This window comes from Hemitrygon akajei, chromosome 10 (genome assembly GCF_048418815.1).
Source record: "Hemitrygon akajei chromosome 10, sHemAka1.3, whole genome shotgun sequence".
In the NCBI taxonomy this organism is placed as follows: domain Eukaryota; kingdom Metazoa; phylum Chordata; class Chondrichthyes; order Myliobatiformes; family Dasyatidae; genus Hemitrygon; species Hemitrygon akajei.
In genome coordinates, this window is record NC_133133.1 from 133,589,421 (window position 1) to 133,608,992 (window position 19,572).

The 19,572-nt window shown below is 39.5% G+C and overlaps 1 protein-coding gene across 3 annotated transcripts in view; it reads left to right on the plus strand.

Moving 5' to 3' along the window:
- The window catches only part of ipo8 (importin 8), a 109,516-nt gene that overhangs the window by 81,576 nt on the left and 8,368 nt on the right, over positions 1-19,572 (plus strand). For all 3 annotated transcript variants that reach the window (XM_073059000.1, XM_073059001.1, XM_073059002.1), the window contains 6 exons: positions 374-440; positions 4,550-4,675; positions 8,938-9,035; positions 10,108-10,203; positions 15,841-16,061; positions 18,401-18,606. In XM_073059000.1, coding sequence (XP_072915101.1) covers positions 374-440; positions 4,550-4,675; positions 8,938-9,035; positions 10,108-10,203; positions 15,841-16,061; positions 18,401-18,606 — 814 coding nt within the window. The remainder of the gene's footprint in view (positions 1-373; positions 441-4,549; positions 4,676-8,937; positions 9,036-10,107; positions 10,204-15,840; positions 16,062-18,400; positions 18,607-19,572) is intronic.

The window sequence follows — 19,572 nt, forward strand, 5'->3', positions numbered from 1 at the left end:
GTAGATTTCTATGTATCTCTATCAGTCCTCATTGATAAATTTCTAGCTGTTTAATAATTTTAACAAACGCATGCTGCAGGAGATGTTATTAATTAGTTGATTATGCAAACTATTTTTGTGTTACAACTCAGATGCTATATACATCCTAATTGATGGAGGAGGCTTTTATTCTCTTAAAGAACTTTAGGATTCATATTAAAACAAGTTGCATTATTTGGGAAATTTCATTTCTATTTTTGAAGAGTTTGACTTGATTTAGATCTCTTAAACTTCTGGCAGCAATATTGAGTAAATAGCACTGTTGTTTGCTCACCTGTTTGGGTACAAGAGTAACACTAAGCATTTTTCCCTCCATTTCCTTCCCGTTCTCTAGATTACACAGCAGCTCGAGGGGATCTGTTTGCAGGTCATTGGACTAGTACTTCAGAAACATGTAATAGGTACAGTGTAAACTCTGTTTTCACTCTTTTACAGATGAAATCAAAATTAGGCCCTGGCAAAGTTGTACAAGTGTTTGTAATTCTCATCCCTTGAACATGAATAGAAAATTTAAAAGGGAACTTTCATACATATAGTGACATTCATAAATAATTCTATATCTACATTCAATATCCAATGATTTGACTCTGCAAAGTCTGGTCATTGTTGTAAGAGAAGAAACGGCAAAAGGCAGTTTGCACACAGCATAGTTACACAAATGGCATTGAGATAAATGATTGAGGATTATCAGGAAATCTGATTGTACTGTGGTGTTTATTTCAAGACTGCACAAATGAATGTATTTTCCTATAGAGAAACGTGAGAACAACTATTTCCTCATTGTTTCATATCTCTCTAGAAATTCAGGCATCATTGGTAGGGCCACCATTTATTATTCATCACGATAACCCCTTGCAATATTAGTAATTATCCACATTCTTAAACTGCTACTTCCCCTGGGAAAGATGCTTCTTAAATTCTGTTTAGTAGGGAGTAAGGATTTAGACCCATTAGTGGATGCTTGAATTTCTCTGTTTTGCTGAAAGGATTGGATATCTTCAACCTCTCTCTGCTGCTCTCTGGGGTGTCCCCTCCTTTAAAAGGTCAGAATTCAAACCAGGACCAAAGAAGAGCAGGGTGAGCTGCCTCAGTGTCTATCACTCAATAACACTCATACATAAAGCACCGAAGTGCCTTGAGAGTTTGGTTATAGTTTGAATTCACTCCAGTCTGAGCAAGGACCTGGAACCCACTGCAATTTCTCTTTCACCATAATAGGCATGGAGTGGACACAATCTCACTGGTTCTCCACTCTGATTTGGAGCACTTAGACAACAGCAAGACACGTCAGGCTACTATTTATCATTTGTAGCTCAGCATTCAACACTGTCATTTCGTCAGCACTAATGGCCTAACTCAAAAACCTGTACCTCCCTCTGTAACTTCCTTATTGGGAGACTATAGTCAGTGCCGACAAGTAGTAACATCTCATCACTAACGATCAATACAGGTGGACCTCAAGGATACTCACTACTCTACTTTCTCTTCTATTATGACTGTGAGACTAAGCATAACTGAAACCACCATCTCAATTCACTGATAACAACACTGTTGTTGGTAAAATCTCAGATGGCAATGAGGAGTGAGATAGATTATTTGGTTGAGTAATATCACAAAATAACCTTGCACTCAATGTCAGCACTGAGGACTTTGAGAAGGGAAAGTCGGGAGAACACATACCAGTATCCATTAACAGTGGAAAGTATGAGCTGCTTCAAGTCCCTGGGTGTCAACATCAAGGAAGTCTATCCTGGAGCCAAAACACTGATGCAATCATGAAGAAGGCAAACCATTATTAGGAGTTTTTTAAATGTCACCAACGTCTTACATATTTCCATAAATGTACAGTGGAGAACGTTCTAGCTGGTATCATTACAGCTTGATATGGAGGCTCCAATGCACTGAATCATAAGAGATTGCAAAGGCTTGCAGACTCCATCAGCTCGATCACGGGCATAGCCCTCTCCATTATAGAGGACATCATGAGGAGGCAGTGTCTCAAGAAGGCAGCATCCGTTATTAAGGGTTCTCACCTTCCAGGATAGGCCCTCTTCTTTTTACCTATGGGCAATAGGAATAGGAGCCTGAAGACCCTTACACAATGATTTAGGAACAGCTTCTTCCTCTTCAAAGCTCATAGTTCAAAGTAAATTTATCAAAATATGTATACCATGTACAGCCATGAGATTCATTTCCTTGCAGACACTTACAGGAAAACAAAGAAATACAATAGAATCCAGAAAACACCATGCATAACAAAGAATGACAAACGTGCAATATGCAAAACAGGACAAATTGTACAGATAATTCAAATAAATAAATAAGTAAGTAAGTAAGTAAGTAAGTAAGTACGTACGTACGTACATACATACATACCCTGGACATGTGCTGTAGAGTCCCGGAAAGTGAGTCAGTTCAACGTTGAGGTGAGTGAAGCCAGTCCAGCAGCCCAGTGGCTGCAGGGCAATAACTGGTCCCAAAACTGGCAGCATGGGACCCAAGACACTTGCAGCTGCCATCAAAGTTAGTGCTGAGAAGAGAGGAAGATAGGTCAAATGCAGGCAGACAGGGCAGACTCAGGTGGCTGGCACAGGGCAGTAGAGCTGAATACCGGTTCGTTTTCCACTGTCAGGCCTTGACGCTCTAATCTGGCTTGAAATCCACTCCAGCCATCTCATCCACTCTTCTGGTGATGGCTGAACTTTGTTTGCTTCAAGGTATTGTAACTGCATTCCTGAGAGCTAAGTTTGCCAAGTCCTTCAAGTGATTCTAAAATCATTAGTTCATTTAGATTGTTGTAAAGTATGCTCCTTAAAGGGAAATTACAAGCTGCAGCTTGCAGCAATCATAGTTCAAAAGAAGTATATCTAGTAGTTTTGTGAGTTGCCTGCAAAATGTCACCATATATCCCCTTGGCCATTATATTTCTGAATTGTCCATGAACCCTTTAACACTACCTTGTTATTCCTTTTTGGACTATTTACTTCAATGGTTCAATGGTTCTATCTAATATCAGAGAATGTATGTAGCATACAATGTGAAATTCTTACTCTTTGCAGACATTCACAAAACAGGGAAAAAAACCTGAAGAATAAATGTCAGAAAAATGTTAGAATCCCAAAGGCTCCCATCCCCTCCCACGTATAAGCAGCATCAAAGCATTAACCCCCCCCCCCACCTTGTCTAGCCCACCATCCACCAAGCCAGCAATAGCAAGTTCCCAAGAGAGTCCATGATCTGAACTCCCAACAAAAAACGACAGTCCATACAGTCCAGTACTTTGACATGCCACAGGCTCTTTCTCACTAACAAGTGACAGAGAGATGTCACCCTTTCCACGGCAAGAGGGAGACCAACAGATTACTGAATGAATATTTTCCAAAATATCTCAGTGACAAATCTCAACGATGTACTTTGTGGAATTGTGCTTCTTCTTTGTGCATTGCTCCATGTTACTCATGGAGGTCAGTTCAGCTGCCATTTCTTACCATGCATACCTCGCAGTTGGTCTTTTGGCTCCCTAATCCAAAGAACCACTTACTTTGTGTTGATGTCTTGGGTTAAAATCTCTGACTCACAATCTGTAAAATGAAGGGTTCACTGCCTTCCCTTTCTCTCTCTTAGGTTATTTTCCACAGAATTCCCTACTGCACTGATCCTGGGTCTTATTAAGAGCTGAGCTCTTGTTGAGAATACAATTGTGTGTTAAATGCCAGCAAGTGTCTTAATTCCTTTGCAAGTATTCAGGGGAAAAAAAATGTCATTATCTTTTGTAATTGGAATGTCATTGGAAAATACATGGTGTTTAGACAATGACTAAAGTATGGCATTTGTAACAGTATGTGGTGCCGTTTTAATGCTGAAGCTTAGAAACAAATTAGCTTTTAGACCATTCTCTTTTAATTTGTTATTGATTGTCCAGAACTTGAGGCAAAATAAAGTAACGTGTCTTAATGACTATTATTTGCTGGCTCTGACATCCATCACCGTGAAGTGCTTCAAGAGGCTGGTGATAGCACTCTTCAACTCCAGCCTCCCTTTGACTCTTTGCAATTTGTCTACCACCTTAATAGGTCCATGGTGGATGCCATTTCTCTGGCCCTACGCACTGGAATATTGGGATAACAAAAACTCCTATGCTAAACTCCTATTTATGAAGAGATTAACTCTCTAATGATTTGTGTTTCCTGGTATTGTACTGAAGATTCAACTCAAATTTTGGTCTGAGTAAAATGAAGGTGATACCACAACCTCAACTAGTAATATTAACATTTCAGTTTACCTGCAACTATTCTACAAGAGCTTTCTGCTTCAGTGACACATTATTAGGTGATTGTTAGGCTGCTTATTAATTTTCATTTTTATATTCCTATATTGGTAATATGAAACCATCCAAAATGTTGTTGTAATTTCACTTTGTTGTTAAATTATTTTCATTAATAGATACCTGTACATTACATTTTCCTCTGTATGATGTTTGTTACAATGTCTGCTTTTTTTCCTGTTCCAGAATTCTATGAAGAGGTTTTGTCTCTAGCATACAGTTTAACGTGCCAAGTAATCTCTCCTAATATGTGGCAACTTCTAGGTGTTCTTTATGAAGTTCTTCAGCAAGACTGCTTTGAGTACTTTACAGGTATTACCAGTTATTCCTTTGTCTTTTTAAAAAAGGTGATGATTTGCAATGAAAAACATGACTGTAAAACATAACTTAAGAACATCCAATACAATTGAATCCTGGTAATAGCAAATTCACTCTCAAAGTGATGTAAAGCTTCCACTTAGACCATAAGACATATCAGCAAAATTAGAGCATTCGGTCCATTGAGCCTACTCTGCCATTTCATCATGGTTGATCTATTTCCCTCACAATCCCTTTCTCTGCCTTCTCCTGTAACCTTTCATGCCATGATTAATCAAGAACCTATCAGCCTTCCCCTCAAGTATACCCAATGACCTGGCGTCCACAGCTGACTGTGGCAACAAGTTTCACAGATTCATTGCCCTCTAGCTAAAGAAATTCCTCTTCATTTCCATTTGAAATAGATACCTTATAATCAGAAGCTGTGCCCTCTGGTCCAAACCTCTTCTGCTATAGGAAACATCCTCTCTAGACCTTTCAATGTTCAGTAGGTTTCATTGAGATCCCCCATCATTCTTTTAAATTCCAGCAAGTACAGGCCCAGAGCCATCAAGGGTAATCCTCATATGATAACCCTTTCAATCCCAGAATAATTTTCGTAAATCTCAATTGAACCCTCTCCAATGTCAGCACATCCTTTCTTAGATAAGGGACCCAAAACTGTTCCTAATACTCCAAGTGAGGCTTCATCAGTGCATTATAAAAACCTCAGCATTATATCCTTGTTTTTTTTTCTATTCTAGTCCTTCCAAAATAAATGCTAACATTGTATTTGCCTTCCTCACCATTGACTCAACCTGCAAGTTAACCTTCAGGAAATCCTGCACAAGGAATCCCAAGTCCTTTGCACCTTAAATTTTTGAATTTTCTCCTTATTTAGTAAATATTCTATGCTCTTATTCTTTCTACATGACTCCATGACCACAAACTTCCACCTGCCACTTCCTTGCCCATTCTCCCAATCTTTCCAAATCCTTTTGCATCCTTCTTGCTTCCTTAACACTACCTGCCTCTCCAGCTATCTTTGTATCGTCTGCAAACTTGGCCACAAAGCCATCAATTCTGTCATCCAAATTATACACATATAATGTTAAAAGAAGCAATCCCAACATTGACCCTGTGGGATACCACTAGTGACCAGCTGCAAGTCACATAATCCAAGTCTTCTAGTCAGCAATGCCAATACTAACTTTTTATTCCTGATTATTTACAGTACTGTGCAAAAGTCTTGGGCACATATTAATTGCTAGAATGTCTTAAGACTTTTGCACAGTGCTATACCAATTTTATGTACTGCTGCTGCAAAACAAAACAAGTTTTATGACATATGTCATAAAAATATGTATCATTATATAAAAATGATAAACCGAATTCTGGTATGGGTCTCACAGTGAGAGTGGAAAGGGGGCAAGGAGAGGGGAACCATGGTTGGGAAAAGAGGAAGAGGAGAGGAGCAGGAAGCACCAGAGTGACGTTCTGTAATGATCAATAAACCAATTGTTTGGAATCAACTGACCTTGACTGGTGTCTCAGGGCTGAGTGTGTCTACACCCGTACCACCCCTTACCCTTGGCACTTGCTCTCTACCACCTGTTCCACACCTTTCCTGCAGTAATCCATGCTCCTTATTCCCAAAATCCTTTGCTCCCACCAGATTTACAAACTTGCTATCTGCTCCATGTTCACAAATATAGTACTGTGCAAAGGTCTTGGGCATCCTATATATGTACCTAAGACTTGTGCACAGTACTGTAATTAACTGACTTTAAATTACTCTTCTACATGCTGAGATTTGTGTTTTTCTCTAGATTATTAGTCCAGGCCTGTAGTCCAGTAACATAATCATTCTATATATAATAAATAAACCATCAGAAATGCTTAAATAAATATTTTAATAATTTGTATCATTTATAAAAGACTGCAGACAGTTACTGAGCATGACATTCCATTCTGCCTACAATGGATACATTTCCAGATAACCTGAAAAGACCATCATGAGTATGGTGGTTAGTTAAAATATAAAACTAGCATCGAACAACTAGAAAAATTGTGTTTTTCAAATTACTTTTTGTGACTTTCAAATCTCTTACTATCTTTCCTTTCAGTTAGTCCTGACGAAGGGTCTCGGCCCGAAACGTCGACAGCGCTTCTCCCTATAGATGCTGCCTGGCCTGCTGCGTTCCACCAGCATTTTGTGTGTGTTGCTAGAAAAATTGTGTTTGTCAGCTAAAAAGAAATGTACCATTGGACTGAAAGCTAAAGCAAGTGAAATCTTCAGGGAGTAGAAGTACAGCCAGGTGATCAGACTTCCCGAAGTGAGGGCATGGAATAGCACGGTAGACATTCTTGATGGTGCTGTAGTAATGGTCCAATGTGCTGTTCCCTCAAGTATTGCAAGTGATCTGTTGATGGTAGTGCTTAGTGATTTTTTTTTAGACTGGCCTGGCTAAAATCTCCCAAAACAATGGTGAAGGCGTTAGGATGCACTGTTTCTTGCATGTTGATCCCATTGTTCAGATCATCTAAAGCTTGATTGATATTGGCCTGGGATGGAATGTATACCACTACCAAAATGTCCCCCCAAGAACTCTTGTGGTAGGTAAAAAGGACAGCACTTAACTGCTAGATATTCCAGGTCTGGTGAGCAGAATTGGGACAGCACTGATATATTTGTCCACCAAGAAGAGTTGAACATGAGGCATACCCCACCACCTCTGCTTTTGAGAGCCTCTATAGATCTGTCCTGATGGTGTATAGTAAACCCATCGATCTGAATCGCTGCATCCGGTATGGAAGGGATTAACCTGGATTCAGTGAAACAAGGGACACACATGGTCCTAATGTTCCCCTGATTCAGCACCCTAGCTCTGAGATAATTGATTTTGTTCACCAGAAACTGCATGTTTGCCAGCAAGATAGTTGGTATAGGAAATTTAAAACCCGGTTTCCTTAAACGCAATTGATGATATGTCAGAATTTTAAAAAAGTACGGTAATTCACCATTTTTTCCTATCTTACTAGAAGATAAAGCTGTATTAAAATGCACTGAAAGGACATTGGAAATGCATGATTAATATGGCATTATTTAATCTCTTTCAGTACATCCAAAATAGATTGCAAAGAATGAAGGATATTTATTGTTATGTTATACAAAATGCAGCAGACAATTTTGTGAACATCAGTCTTTCACAAATAGTAATTTAACAACAAGCAGATAATTTGTGTATTTAGCAAACAATAAATCTTGCTAAGTGCCCTGTCTTTGGTTCCTTATCAATAAACTGAGGAAAAGCGAACGTTGAAAATTTTTAAAAATTGCAGTTGTATTTACCTGCATACCCCATTAGAATTTTATGTCCCAATGAAATTATTTCTCATCATCCTAAACGGAAAAGAGTTATCAGCCCAATTGACGAACTTGCCATCTCAAGATTCAGTCTGGTGAATTTTCACTGTATTCCCTCTGTTGACATAATTACAAATGCATTGTGATGGGCCATTCTGCCAGACTCTATCAAAATCAGGCCCAAGAAAGTTGTTGTCATAATTTTATAGTACTCATTAAAATTGATTTAAGAGTAAGAGTTGATTCTTCCAAAGCATGGATGTTCTCTGCCCCCCTCCTGTAGTTTGGCACAGGAGATTTTTAAACAGTATTGTTTGTCACAGTATTAGTTGAAATAATAGTGGAAATATGATCACAAAATGTCAGTGAACAGGAAATTCTTCATACTATTATTATGCAAGCTAGCAGTTAGTTAGATCAGGCATAATTTATGGAAATGAATTAACAGTTGATGATTCCATCATATTCCTGAAGAAGGGTCTCAGCCCAAAATGTTAACTGTTTATTCATTTCCATAGATGCTGCCTGACCTGCTGAGTTCCTCAAGCATTTTGTATGTGTTGCTTTGGATTTCCAGCATTTGCAGAATGTCTCATGTTTGTTAGATCAGTTGAGCCATGTTTAAAAGAAGGATTTGTCCCTGGTGGTGTTTGGAGAATGATTGTGTTTGTCAACTGGTAATGTATTTCTGAAGACCGTCACTTGGTTTTTTTCCAGTGGAAAGGACTTGAAGTGTATTGCTCAATAATAGAGAAATTTGTAATTCACCATATACTTAAAAAGACACGTGGTGAAGAATATTGTGTGTTCAGATGAGAATTGGACAGAATTGTGTAAAGCTAACAAATTAAGAACAAATACAGTCACTGTGTAAAACACTCATAGAAATTCTGATCATTTTGTTTTTCAGACATGATGCCTCTCTTGCATAATTATGTGACTGTAGACACAGATGCTTTTCTGTCTAATCCTAAAAATGTAGAGATCATATATAACTTGTGTAAAAAGGTAAGTTAGTAAAATCGGGTAATCCTGAAGAAAGATTTTCTTTTTTTTTTGTAGTTGTTTTCACTTCGTAAAGCATTGCAAAGTGCTTCATGGCTAATTAGTTACTTTTGAACTCTAGTCTTTATTGTAATGTATGAGCAGACAAGCCAATTTACAGAGAGATTACATAATAGCAGTAAGATTAATGACCGTTTAGTCATTGGTGAAGTTGCTGTAGGGATAAATGTTAGTCACTCAATATACAGAGCTGCTTTCTTCTCATTCCTGCCACAGAATCTTCTATGTCTACCTGAACAGATAATCTTAACTTAATATCCCATAAAAATAGCACTACTAAAAAGCTATGGAAAAGGAGGAATTAAAAGGCATTCATATTGATTAAAATATTGTTGGAGAATTAACAGGACAGAAAGTGAATAACTACAGGGTCTGATTGAATCTCAAGAGTATCAAAGAAATATTATGTAAATTGTCAATGTCCGAAATTCTATATGTTATGGAATATAGAGTGGGGGTGGGAAATGCCTCCCTTTTGTACAAAACAAATGAGGAAAGAGTACAGAAGAGGTTTATCAAGATGCTGCCTGGATTAGAGGGCATGTGCTGTGAGGAGATATTGGGCAATCTTGGTTTGTTTTCTCTGGAACGGCAGAGGCTAAAATGAGATTTGATAGAGGTTTATAAGATTATGAGGCTTAGATAGAGTAGACAGCGAGTTTCTTTTTCCCAGATTTGAAGCGTCTAATACCATATGTCATGCATTCAGGTAGAGGGGATAAATTCAAAGTTGATGTGCGGGACAAGTATTTTTACACCGAGTGTTGTGGGTGCCTGGTGTGATGGTGGAGGCAAACACTATATGGGTGTTCTAGAGGTACTTAAATGGGCACATGAATGTGCACTATGTGGAAGGATGTGGACTTTGTGTAAGCAGAGGGAATTAGTTTGATGGGCATTTGATACTGATTTCATTAGCTTGGTGCAACATTCTGGGCCAAAGACCCCATTCCTATGCAATACTGTTCTATGTGACGTCCTTTCAGAAAACTGATAACAGTTGTTGCATTTCTAGGTTCTGACAGGGGATGCAGGAGAAGATGCAGAGTGCCATGCTGCAAAGCTGCTTGAAGTGATCATTCTTCAGTGTCAGGGAAAAGGCATTGATCAGGTAATACAACAGAACTACTTACATTCATCTCATGATAAAATGATTGAATTTCAAAAACAGGAGGCCAAAGTGACTGGCTGGTCAGAATCTCATTTCAGAGGTTTGATCAACTTCTTTTGGATGGACTCAAACTTCTCATAAATTATTGAGATGATTAATTTAGCCATGGGTTTGTTTAACACAAGATCAGCATGTTTCTGTCTAACAAGCTGAACAGGCAGTTCACTAGGAAGCATTGGTTGTTTAGTTAGTTCAACAGTTTTTGTGACTAATATGTAGAATACTAGCCCCCACCAAATGGGTGACCAACAAACTTTTTATTTATTGTTTCAGTTATTGTAATTCTAGTAATTCATTTGTATCCTCATACGAAAAATAGTTTCCCTGTCCATGCACTCATGGCATTCAATGTCACAGAGTCCATGAGGACCACAGTACCCTGTCTGGTTGTTATAATATATTCACAAATGTCTTGACTCATGCACTATGTGCTTGGATTGAAGATAGTACAAAGAGCCTGCCTGCTGCCCTGAACCAAATTTAACCTGCTTTTTCTTGTAAGTTGGTTAACTGTCTTGACGATACTCTTAACTTGTTCACTGCATCCAATTCAGAGCCGGAATTTAGATGGTGTGAGTAAGCAACTAATTATGATTCAGCTGTGATAGTTGATTTCTTCAAAATGCATTGTTCTGCTCTTGAAAAATGTTTCAGGACAGAACATTTGAAGATTTGTGACTATATGAGTATGTATAAATAGAAATTGAGTTGTGTTTCAGCCCTTCAACAGCATAATGTGTTCTGAAGATGCAGGGAGCCATTTTTTGCATTCATATGAAACTGACTTCCTCTGTTTGTAAAATTTGCAACCTTTTTCCTCACGATTTACCTTAAGTTGCAGCTTTTATGACAGTTGAAAAATAATTGATTCAGTGTGCAGGTCACATCTCTGCGTTATTCTATATGCTTTTGATTTAAGAATTCAACTCTTGCTCAAAACTTAGCTTGTTTGTCAATCTTGCACCACTACACTCCCTTTCTGAAATGTTGTTTGCTATTAACAGTGAAATTGCTCTGAACCTCCCTTCTAATCACTGCTGTTATCCATAATGTCCATAAGGTTTCAGAGATGTTCTACTCAGTAATCTGTTGCTGTATCACTGTTGATTTTACTTTTGATTTTTTGTACATTTATTGTTCTATCTTCCCTTCTTTGTTGGTTCAAGAGCAGTAACTTGAATTTCCATAGGTACCTCTGTCAAATGGTGACCTTGTCATGTGCAAGACTGTGTCAGCAGAATATCTAACGGCAAAAGAAATTGCATTTGAAGCAAATCCTCCATTTACCTGACATCTACATATACATTTTCGAGAAGAAATAGAGATTAGAAAGGGTATTTTTCTCTCTCCTGGGTACTGACACTGAAAGTGCTCTCACAGCTGAATTGGCTGAGAGCTATCTCAGCAGATTAGAAATTAAGGTGGAAACATTTTTGTATTACATTAGTCTTTACACTTAGTCCTCAAACCTTATAATGGGAGCTCAATGCTTCATTACATCACAGAAATTGTAATCCAATATTCTATTCAGTTGTTCATAATGTGTGTCATTATCCCCATGCTCCATTACAGTCTGTTCGGGTGGTTGGGCCATTATCCTCATACTCCATTACAATCTGTTCAGGTGAGCCGTTATCTCCATGCTCCATTACAATCTGTTCAGGTGGATGGGCCATTATCCTTATGCTCCATTACAATCTGTTCAGGTGGATGGGCCATTATCCTTATGCTCCATTACAATCTGTTCAGGTGAGCCGTTATCTCCATGCTCCATTACAATCTGTTCAGGTGAGCCATTATCCTCATGCTTCATTACAGTCTGTTCAGGTGAGCCATTATCCTCATACTCCATTACAATCTGTTCAGGTGGATGGGCCATTGTCCTCATGCTCCATTACAATCTGTTCAGGTGAGCCATTATCCCCATGCTCCATTACAATCTGTACAGGTGGATGGGCCATTATCCTCATGCTCCATTACAATCTGTTCAGGTGGATGGGCCATTATCCTCATGCTCCATTACAATCTGTTCAGGTGGATGGGCCATTATCCTCATGCTCCATTACAATCTGTTCAGGTGAGCCATTATCCCCATGCTCCATTACAATCTGTACAGGTGGATGGGCCATTATCCTCATGCTCCATTACAATCTGTTCAGGTGGATGGGCCATTATCCTCATGCTCCATTACAATCTGTTAAGTTGAGCCATTATCCTCATGCTCCATTACAATCTGTTCAGGTGGGTCATTATCCTCATACTCCATTACAAGCTGTTAATGTAGACACAAAAAGCTTGGCAAAGACTTGGTTCAGAAATAGATTTTGTTACTGCCACTGGAAAACAAAATCATCAATCTATGTGGGGTAGAACCATCTGTCCATGATAGTACTGATAGAAGAGATCACTACTTTGTGTTTTTGGAGTCAAAGTTCTCTCTTCTCACCCAGGACATCCTTGTTTATGTTGTTAAGAACTACAGATCATTATGGTCAAAACAGACTTGACAGCATCCTGGGACTCTAGTCCATTATAACCAGCAGAAGTATATAGCTTCACCATGTATTGTAACCTTGTAAATTGGCATGCCTTTTATCCACCTATTATCACTGAGGTAAATCAAACTCTTGTTCAATAAAGAGTGAAAACTTGCTGGCAGCAGCATCAGTGCACCCAAAAATGAAGTGCCTGCCTCATGAAGCTGCAACATAGGAGCATATGCCTACTAAACAGCAAAAACAATGCATTAATGAGAGCAGTGAGACCCCACAACCAATAAATCAGATCAAAGTTCTATATTCCTGCCAAGTGTCATCATATAAAGGGTGATGGACTATTAAACACAGACAGGAATGTGACTTGGAAATTCAGTAGGCTGAATGGCCATTACATAGTTAATCAGAATCAGGTTTATTATCACCGGCATGTGTCATGGAACTTGTTAATTGACTATACTCTTCAATCTCCTGCTTGCTGTTTGTGTTTTGCTTCAAACACTGAGCTGAGAGCTCATCACAGACTAGTCTAAATGTGGATTAAAGTACTGAATTGATGTTTGATGGGCTGTCCTTTAGAGCAAAACAGTATATGACCTAATAAGGCATTAGGGATTTCTGTGAAGCTGAAGTTAATGGACATCATGCGAGAAACAGATTGTAACTGCATATAATAAAATGATTTTGGTTGTTGGATGTCAATCATTCCAGCCCTTGGATATTGTTCCAGGAGCCCCGCAGGGTGGTATCCATCTTCATTTACCTTCAAGACATACCTTCCATCATAACGTTAGAGGTGGGGGTGATAGCTGAGGATTGCACCATGTTCTATTCCATTCATTCTTCTCAGCAAATGCCTTCATGAGGAGCAACCAGAACAATATTCAGGCATCGGTGGCAAGTACTATTTGTGCCACAATAAAATTCTGGATCAAATTCTATTTATCAAATGTTTGTCAAAACATACAGTGAAATGCATCATTTGTATGAACAACCATCGCAACCTAGGGATGCACTAGGGCAGCCCACAAGTGTCACCATACTTTCTGGTGCCAACGTAGTATGTCCACAATGCTTGGCAGAGCAACATAGAAAATGAATAATGTTCCAACTTCCACCCTACCTTCAAATTTACCTGGTCCATTTCTGACACTTCCCTCCCCTTTCTTGATCTCACTGTTTCTGTCTCTGGAGACAGCGTATCCACTGAAGTCTATTATAAACCCACAGACTCTCATAGCTACCTGGACTGTATCTCTTCCCACCGTTACTTGTAATAACGCCATCTCCTTCTCTCAATTACTTTGTCTCCACCGCATCTGCTGTCAGGATGAGGCTTTTCATTCTAGAACAAAGGAGATGTCCTCCTTTTTCAAAGAAAGGGGCTTCCCTTCCTCCACCATCAACACTACCCTCAACCTCATCTTTTCCTTTTCATACATGTCTACCTTACTCCATCCTCCCTCCACCCTACCAGGGATAGGGTACTTCTTGTCCTCACCTACAACCCCACCAACCTCTGTGTCCAGTATATAATTCTCTGAAACTTACGCCATTTCCAACAGGATCCCACCACCAAGTACATCTTTCTCCCTCCCTCTCCACCCCCCACTTTCTGCTTTCCACAGGGATTATTCCCTATGCGATTCTTGTCCATTCATCCCTCCCCACTAATCTCCCTCCTGGCACTTATCCTTGCAAGCAGAACAAGTGCCACCCTATCCCTACACCAACTCTGTCACTACCATCCAGGGCCCTAAACAGTCCTTCCAGTTGAGGCGATGCTTCACCTGTGAGTCGGTTGGAGTCATCTACTGTGTCCGGTGTTCCCGATGTGGCCTCTTGTATTGTCGGTGAGATCTTACATAGAGTGGGAGATCACTTCGAGCACCTACGCTCTGTCCGCCAGATAAAGTGGGGTCTCCCAGTGGCCACCCATTTTAATTCCACTTCCCATTCCCATTCCGATATGTCCATCCATGGCCTCCTCCACTGTTGTGATGAGGCCACTCTTAGGTTGGAGGAGCAACACCTTGTATTTCGTTTGGGTTGCCTCCTGCTGGATGGCATGAACATCGATTTCTCAAACTTCCAGTTATGTTCCCTACCCCACCTCTCCTTTATCATTTGCCATCCCCTTTTCCCTTTCTCACCTTATCTCCTTGCCTGCCCATCGCCTCCCTATGGTGCCCCTACCCCTTTTCTGTCTTCCATGGTCTGTCCCTTTCACCATCAATTTCCCAGCTGTTTATTTCATCCCTCCCCCTTCAGGTTTCACCTATCACCTTGTGTTTCTCTCTCTCCTCCCTCACCTTTTAAATCTACTCCTCAGTTTTTTTTTGCCAGTCCTGCCGAAGGGTATTTGACCCAAAACATCGACTGTACTCTTTTTCATAAATGCTGCCTAGCGTGCTGAGTTCTTCCAGCACTTTGTGTGTGTTGCTCGGATTTCTAGCATCTGCAGATTTTCTACTGTTTGTAAATGAATGATGTTGACCATTCGAGATAAGAAAAAGGCCAACCATCTCTCCTTGGCATATATTTTAAGAGCAGATCTGATGTTGGGCATCCAGCAGTAAATGACTTCTCTCCTGATGCTCTGAATTCTTTACAATATCTTCAAGGTAGAAGTCAGGTGTGTGATAAAATCATTTTCAACTGGGTCTGCCCAACTAGCCACCTATTCCGCACCCTGATCAGTCATTTTCTTCACAATGGCTAAAGGCTATGTCATTGTCAATGACAGTTTCACATCCAAGCTCATTGCAAATCTACAGCAGTCCATACAAACCATTCAGAGAATCCCTGCTGAGTCACGTATCCTTCAGCCCTGGAAATAGATCACAATTACTTCATTATTACCTGGTCTAAACACCGAATTCTCTTGCCGACTGGCCTGGAAGTTTCTCCAATGGAAGGATTGCATCATTTTGGGAAGGGGCTTGTCAGTTACTATTCAAGGGTATATAGAGATGGGAATGAACGTTGGTCTTGCTAGTGATGCCCAGACCATGAAAAACATTGACTTTGAATACCCTGATTTCTGGGCCTATAAATAGCTTTTTTTCCCCTCCCTCATTAGTGTATTCCCTTGTTCGTTGAAGCAGTCCTGGAACGATTAACGCGTGGAGTTAAAACAAGCGAACTTCGGACCATGTGTCTCCAGGTGGCCATTGCAGCACTTTATTACAGCCCCATGCTGCTTGTGAATACCTTGGAAAACATTCGCTTTTCGCACAGTGCAGAGCCAATCACAGCACAGTTTATTAATCAGTGGATGAATGACACAGATTGTTTTCTTGGGTAAGTGATCAAGGTATTTCATTACAGACCCTTCTCAAATCCCAACATGAGATTGAGCATTCAGAGGTCAATGTTGTAGATTTTGTAAACATTTTCTCAATGTCACATGACTTTGTACAAGATACATTAGTAAATTTACAGTTAAAGAAGCTGCAGTGTTTAATATTTCAGTGTGGAAAGGACATCCAAGTCATTGATAAATTGAGGCAGATGCGCAGTTGCAAGGGATCACAGGTCGCTTTCACTTGTGTCCAAGCTGCTTCTTCCAAAGTGGCCTGTGGTGCAGTTATCTGCTGATTGGCCTTTTTGCTGGTGAGGCCCAAGACAGCACAGAGCTACTTTCAGCACAGACAACCATCAAATCTACTGGAATGGGTTTGTTGGCTGTGGAGATGGGCTGTAGGTTCTGGCTGTCAGAATTCACATTTACATTGAATGTTTGTGGCTCTTTGGTATTAAGAATGTTTCAAAATCTCCCATTATGGAATACAGTTGAAAAATTATAGTTATGACAGAAAGCTTTTAAAAATTAAAAGACAGCAAAGCACACAGGTCACTGAATATACTGAAGAAGATAAATCCCTAACAAAAGGAATCGTATGATATGGAGAGAGAGTGAGAATATAATATGGAGATAATGGATTATATTGAACGGCAGAGCAGTCTTAAAGGCTGAATCATCTGCTCCTCCCTCTATGTTTCACACTAATCCTAATCCTAATTGACTTTTATCTCAACAGCTAATTACTTCCATTGATTTCAATGGGACCTTTGTACCTGCACCGGGTAAATCAAGTTCTGAGGACACATTGTCTCCTGCTTGGGAACTGGAAAGGCTGTGGGCACCTGTGTTGTCCTGTTGGACTCCTGGAGGGGTCTACTAGGTGTCCCGTGGCCAATGGCTGGAAAGCACTCTGCTGTGTGATAATTATGAAAGAAACTTTGATAATTATGCTGCACCCTGGAACTGCTCACTTACAGGTGCATCTACCAACCGATTTCTGCAGATCCATGCAGAAAATATACCTCACATTTGTTTTGGTAGAAGATCTACAGGAATTGTTGTTGAGGAAGAGAAATGATTGCTATGGTAAAAGCAGATATTGAGACTTAAGCAGAGAAAGTTAGGAGATGGTCCAGGGCATGTTTTTAAGTAAAGGAGAAAAGAAGAAAAGTCTATGTTTGTTTAAAAAATACAGCAGGTGCCTTTGTGTATTGTGCAATTCTTTAAATGACTGCAATGAAACAGACTCTCCTACAAATCATTTGGGGCTTGGAGGCATGAGCTCTCATAAATTGCCTGGGCTTGGCAATAGGGGTACCCATGATGTTCATGAATTCTATGCAACTGAAAGAAATGAACAGAATGGATGACTTGTGTGATTAGAGTGTCTGTCAGAGTGCCAATAATGGCAAGGTGAAGGATAGCTTGGAAAGTCAATGAGCTTCAGGTTCAGTTGTGACTTTTAACAAAACCTCAATGGTCATCATAGTTAAGGCTGCTGGAATATTTGCTTCTTAACCATACTATGTTTTTGAAATATGTTATACTTTAGTTTGGATGTTTAGTATATTAATCAGGAGTAAGCCACCTGGTATTTCAAATTTATATATTCGCAGTGTTTTGATCCCTATACTGGTAGTTCCACTCTATAATTAAGTAAGGTGGAATATCAGCGACGATATTATTAAAAGGTTGAACAGGCTTAATGGATCAACTGGGCTATTCATGCTCTTATTTATCTTCAGTGCAAACCAAGAAAATTATTTTATAAATACCAGCGATTCTGCAGATGCTAGAAATTATTCAATATTGATTTTACCATAGTTAATTTTTGACTGTCTTTAATTATGATATGTCACGATTATAATTAAAAGGATGCCACATAGCGTAGCTGATAGCACAATGCTTCTACAAAGTTGGAGTTCAACTCTGGTGCCATCTTTGAGGAGTTCGTATTTTCTTCCCGTGTGTGTGTGTGCGCGCGCTCTGGTTTTCTCCTACAATCCAAAGATGTACCAGTTAGTAGGTTAATAGGTCATTGTAAATTTTCCTGTGATTAGGCTAGGGTTAAATCAATGGGTGCTGGGTGGTGCGGGTCAGTGGGCTAGAAGTGCCTTTCCATGCTGTATCGCTAAATAAATAAAATAACTAAAATTGAGGATCAGAAGACTTTGGTACCAGAGAATTCATTGCCCTCTTTTTTTAATTCTTTGATTCCTTTCAGTGATATTAATTTAAACAAATTTGAATGCAAGATGTGTTATTTTTACTAGAACTGGTTAACAGTTTTGACAGCATTTTAATGCTTCTGGTATAATTACTCTTTTATTGCTAGGCTTCATGATCGGAAAGTCTGTATTATTGGTCTAAGCACACTAATGGAAATGCAAAACCGACCTGAAGCAGTGGATGCTGTGGCTGCTCAAATTCTGCCCTCATTACTACTCCTATTTCTTGGCCTCAAGCGAGCCTATGCAAGCAAAGTTACCAATGAGCAGAACGAGAATGGTGAAGAGGAAAATGAGGATGCTGAAGAAAATGGTTTGTTCTTTTCAAACTTTGCATTTAGTTTTCCACTGAACCTTGATTCTTCTGTGATTTCATGTTAATGTACACTCAGTGGCCACTTTAATGGTATACCTGTAAACCTCGTTAATGCATACAGCACATCAACTGATCATGTGGCAGCAACTCAGTGCATGAAAGCATGCAGACATGGTCAAGAGGTTGAGACCAAACATAAGAATGGGAAGAACTGTGAACTCAGTGACTTTGACTGTGAAATGATTGTTGATGCCAGATGTGGTAGTTTGAGTGTCTGTGAGACTGCTGATATTCTGGGATTTTCGGGAACAACAATATCTAGAGCTTACAGAGTATGGTATGAAAAGCAAGACGCATCCAGAGAGCAGCAGTTCTGTGGATGAAAACGCCTTGTTAATGAGAGAGGTCAGAGGAAATTGTCAGACTAGTTCAAGCTGACAGGAAGGCGACTGTAACTCAAATAATCATGCATTCCAACAGTAGTGTGCAGAAGTACAACATATTGAACTTTGAAGTGTATGGGCAACAGCAGCAGGAGACCACGGAACATGCAGTCTGTGACCATTTTATTAGGTATAGGAGGTAACTAATAAAGTAGCCACTGAGTGTAGATGATTAAATTTCATTACAAATTATCTTCATACTTCCGAAGAGTTGACTGGTAGGTGACAGTTCCACATGAGTTTGCTTTGTCTGGTATGTTGTGCAATAGTCTACAAGTTAATATACTATTGTTTGCATTGGTTGGGAGGAATGCAACTAAAATTGATAATGCAGTCACATCCACACTCTGCTTTGCATTTGGGGTTGTTCAGTAGCTTCACTTTAGAGAGGCAGAAGCTTACATGAAAAAGAACTGTTTTATAGTTTTGACAGGATTTGGGTATAAGCTTTAAATAAGTAATGGTAGTGAGACTGAAAGGCATGGCATCAAATTAAAAGAAAAAGATGCCAAAAGCCATT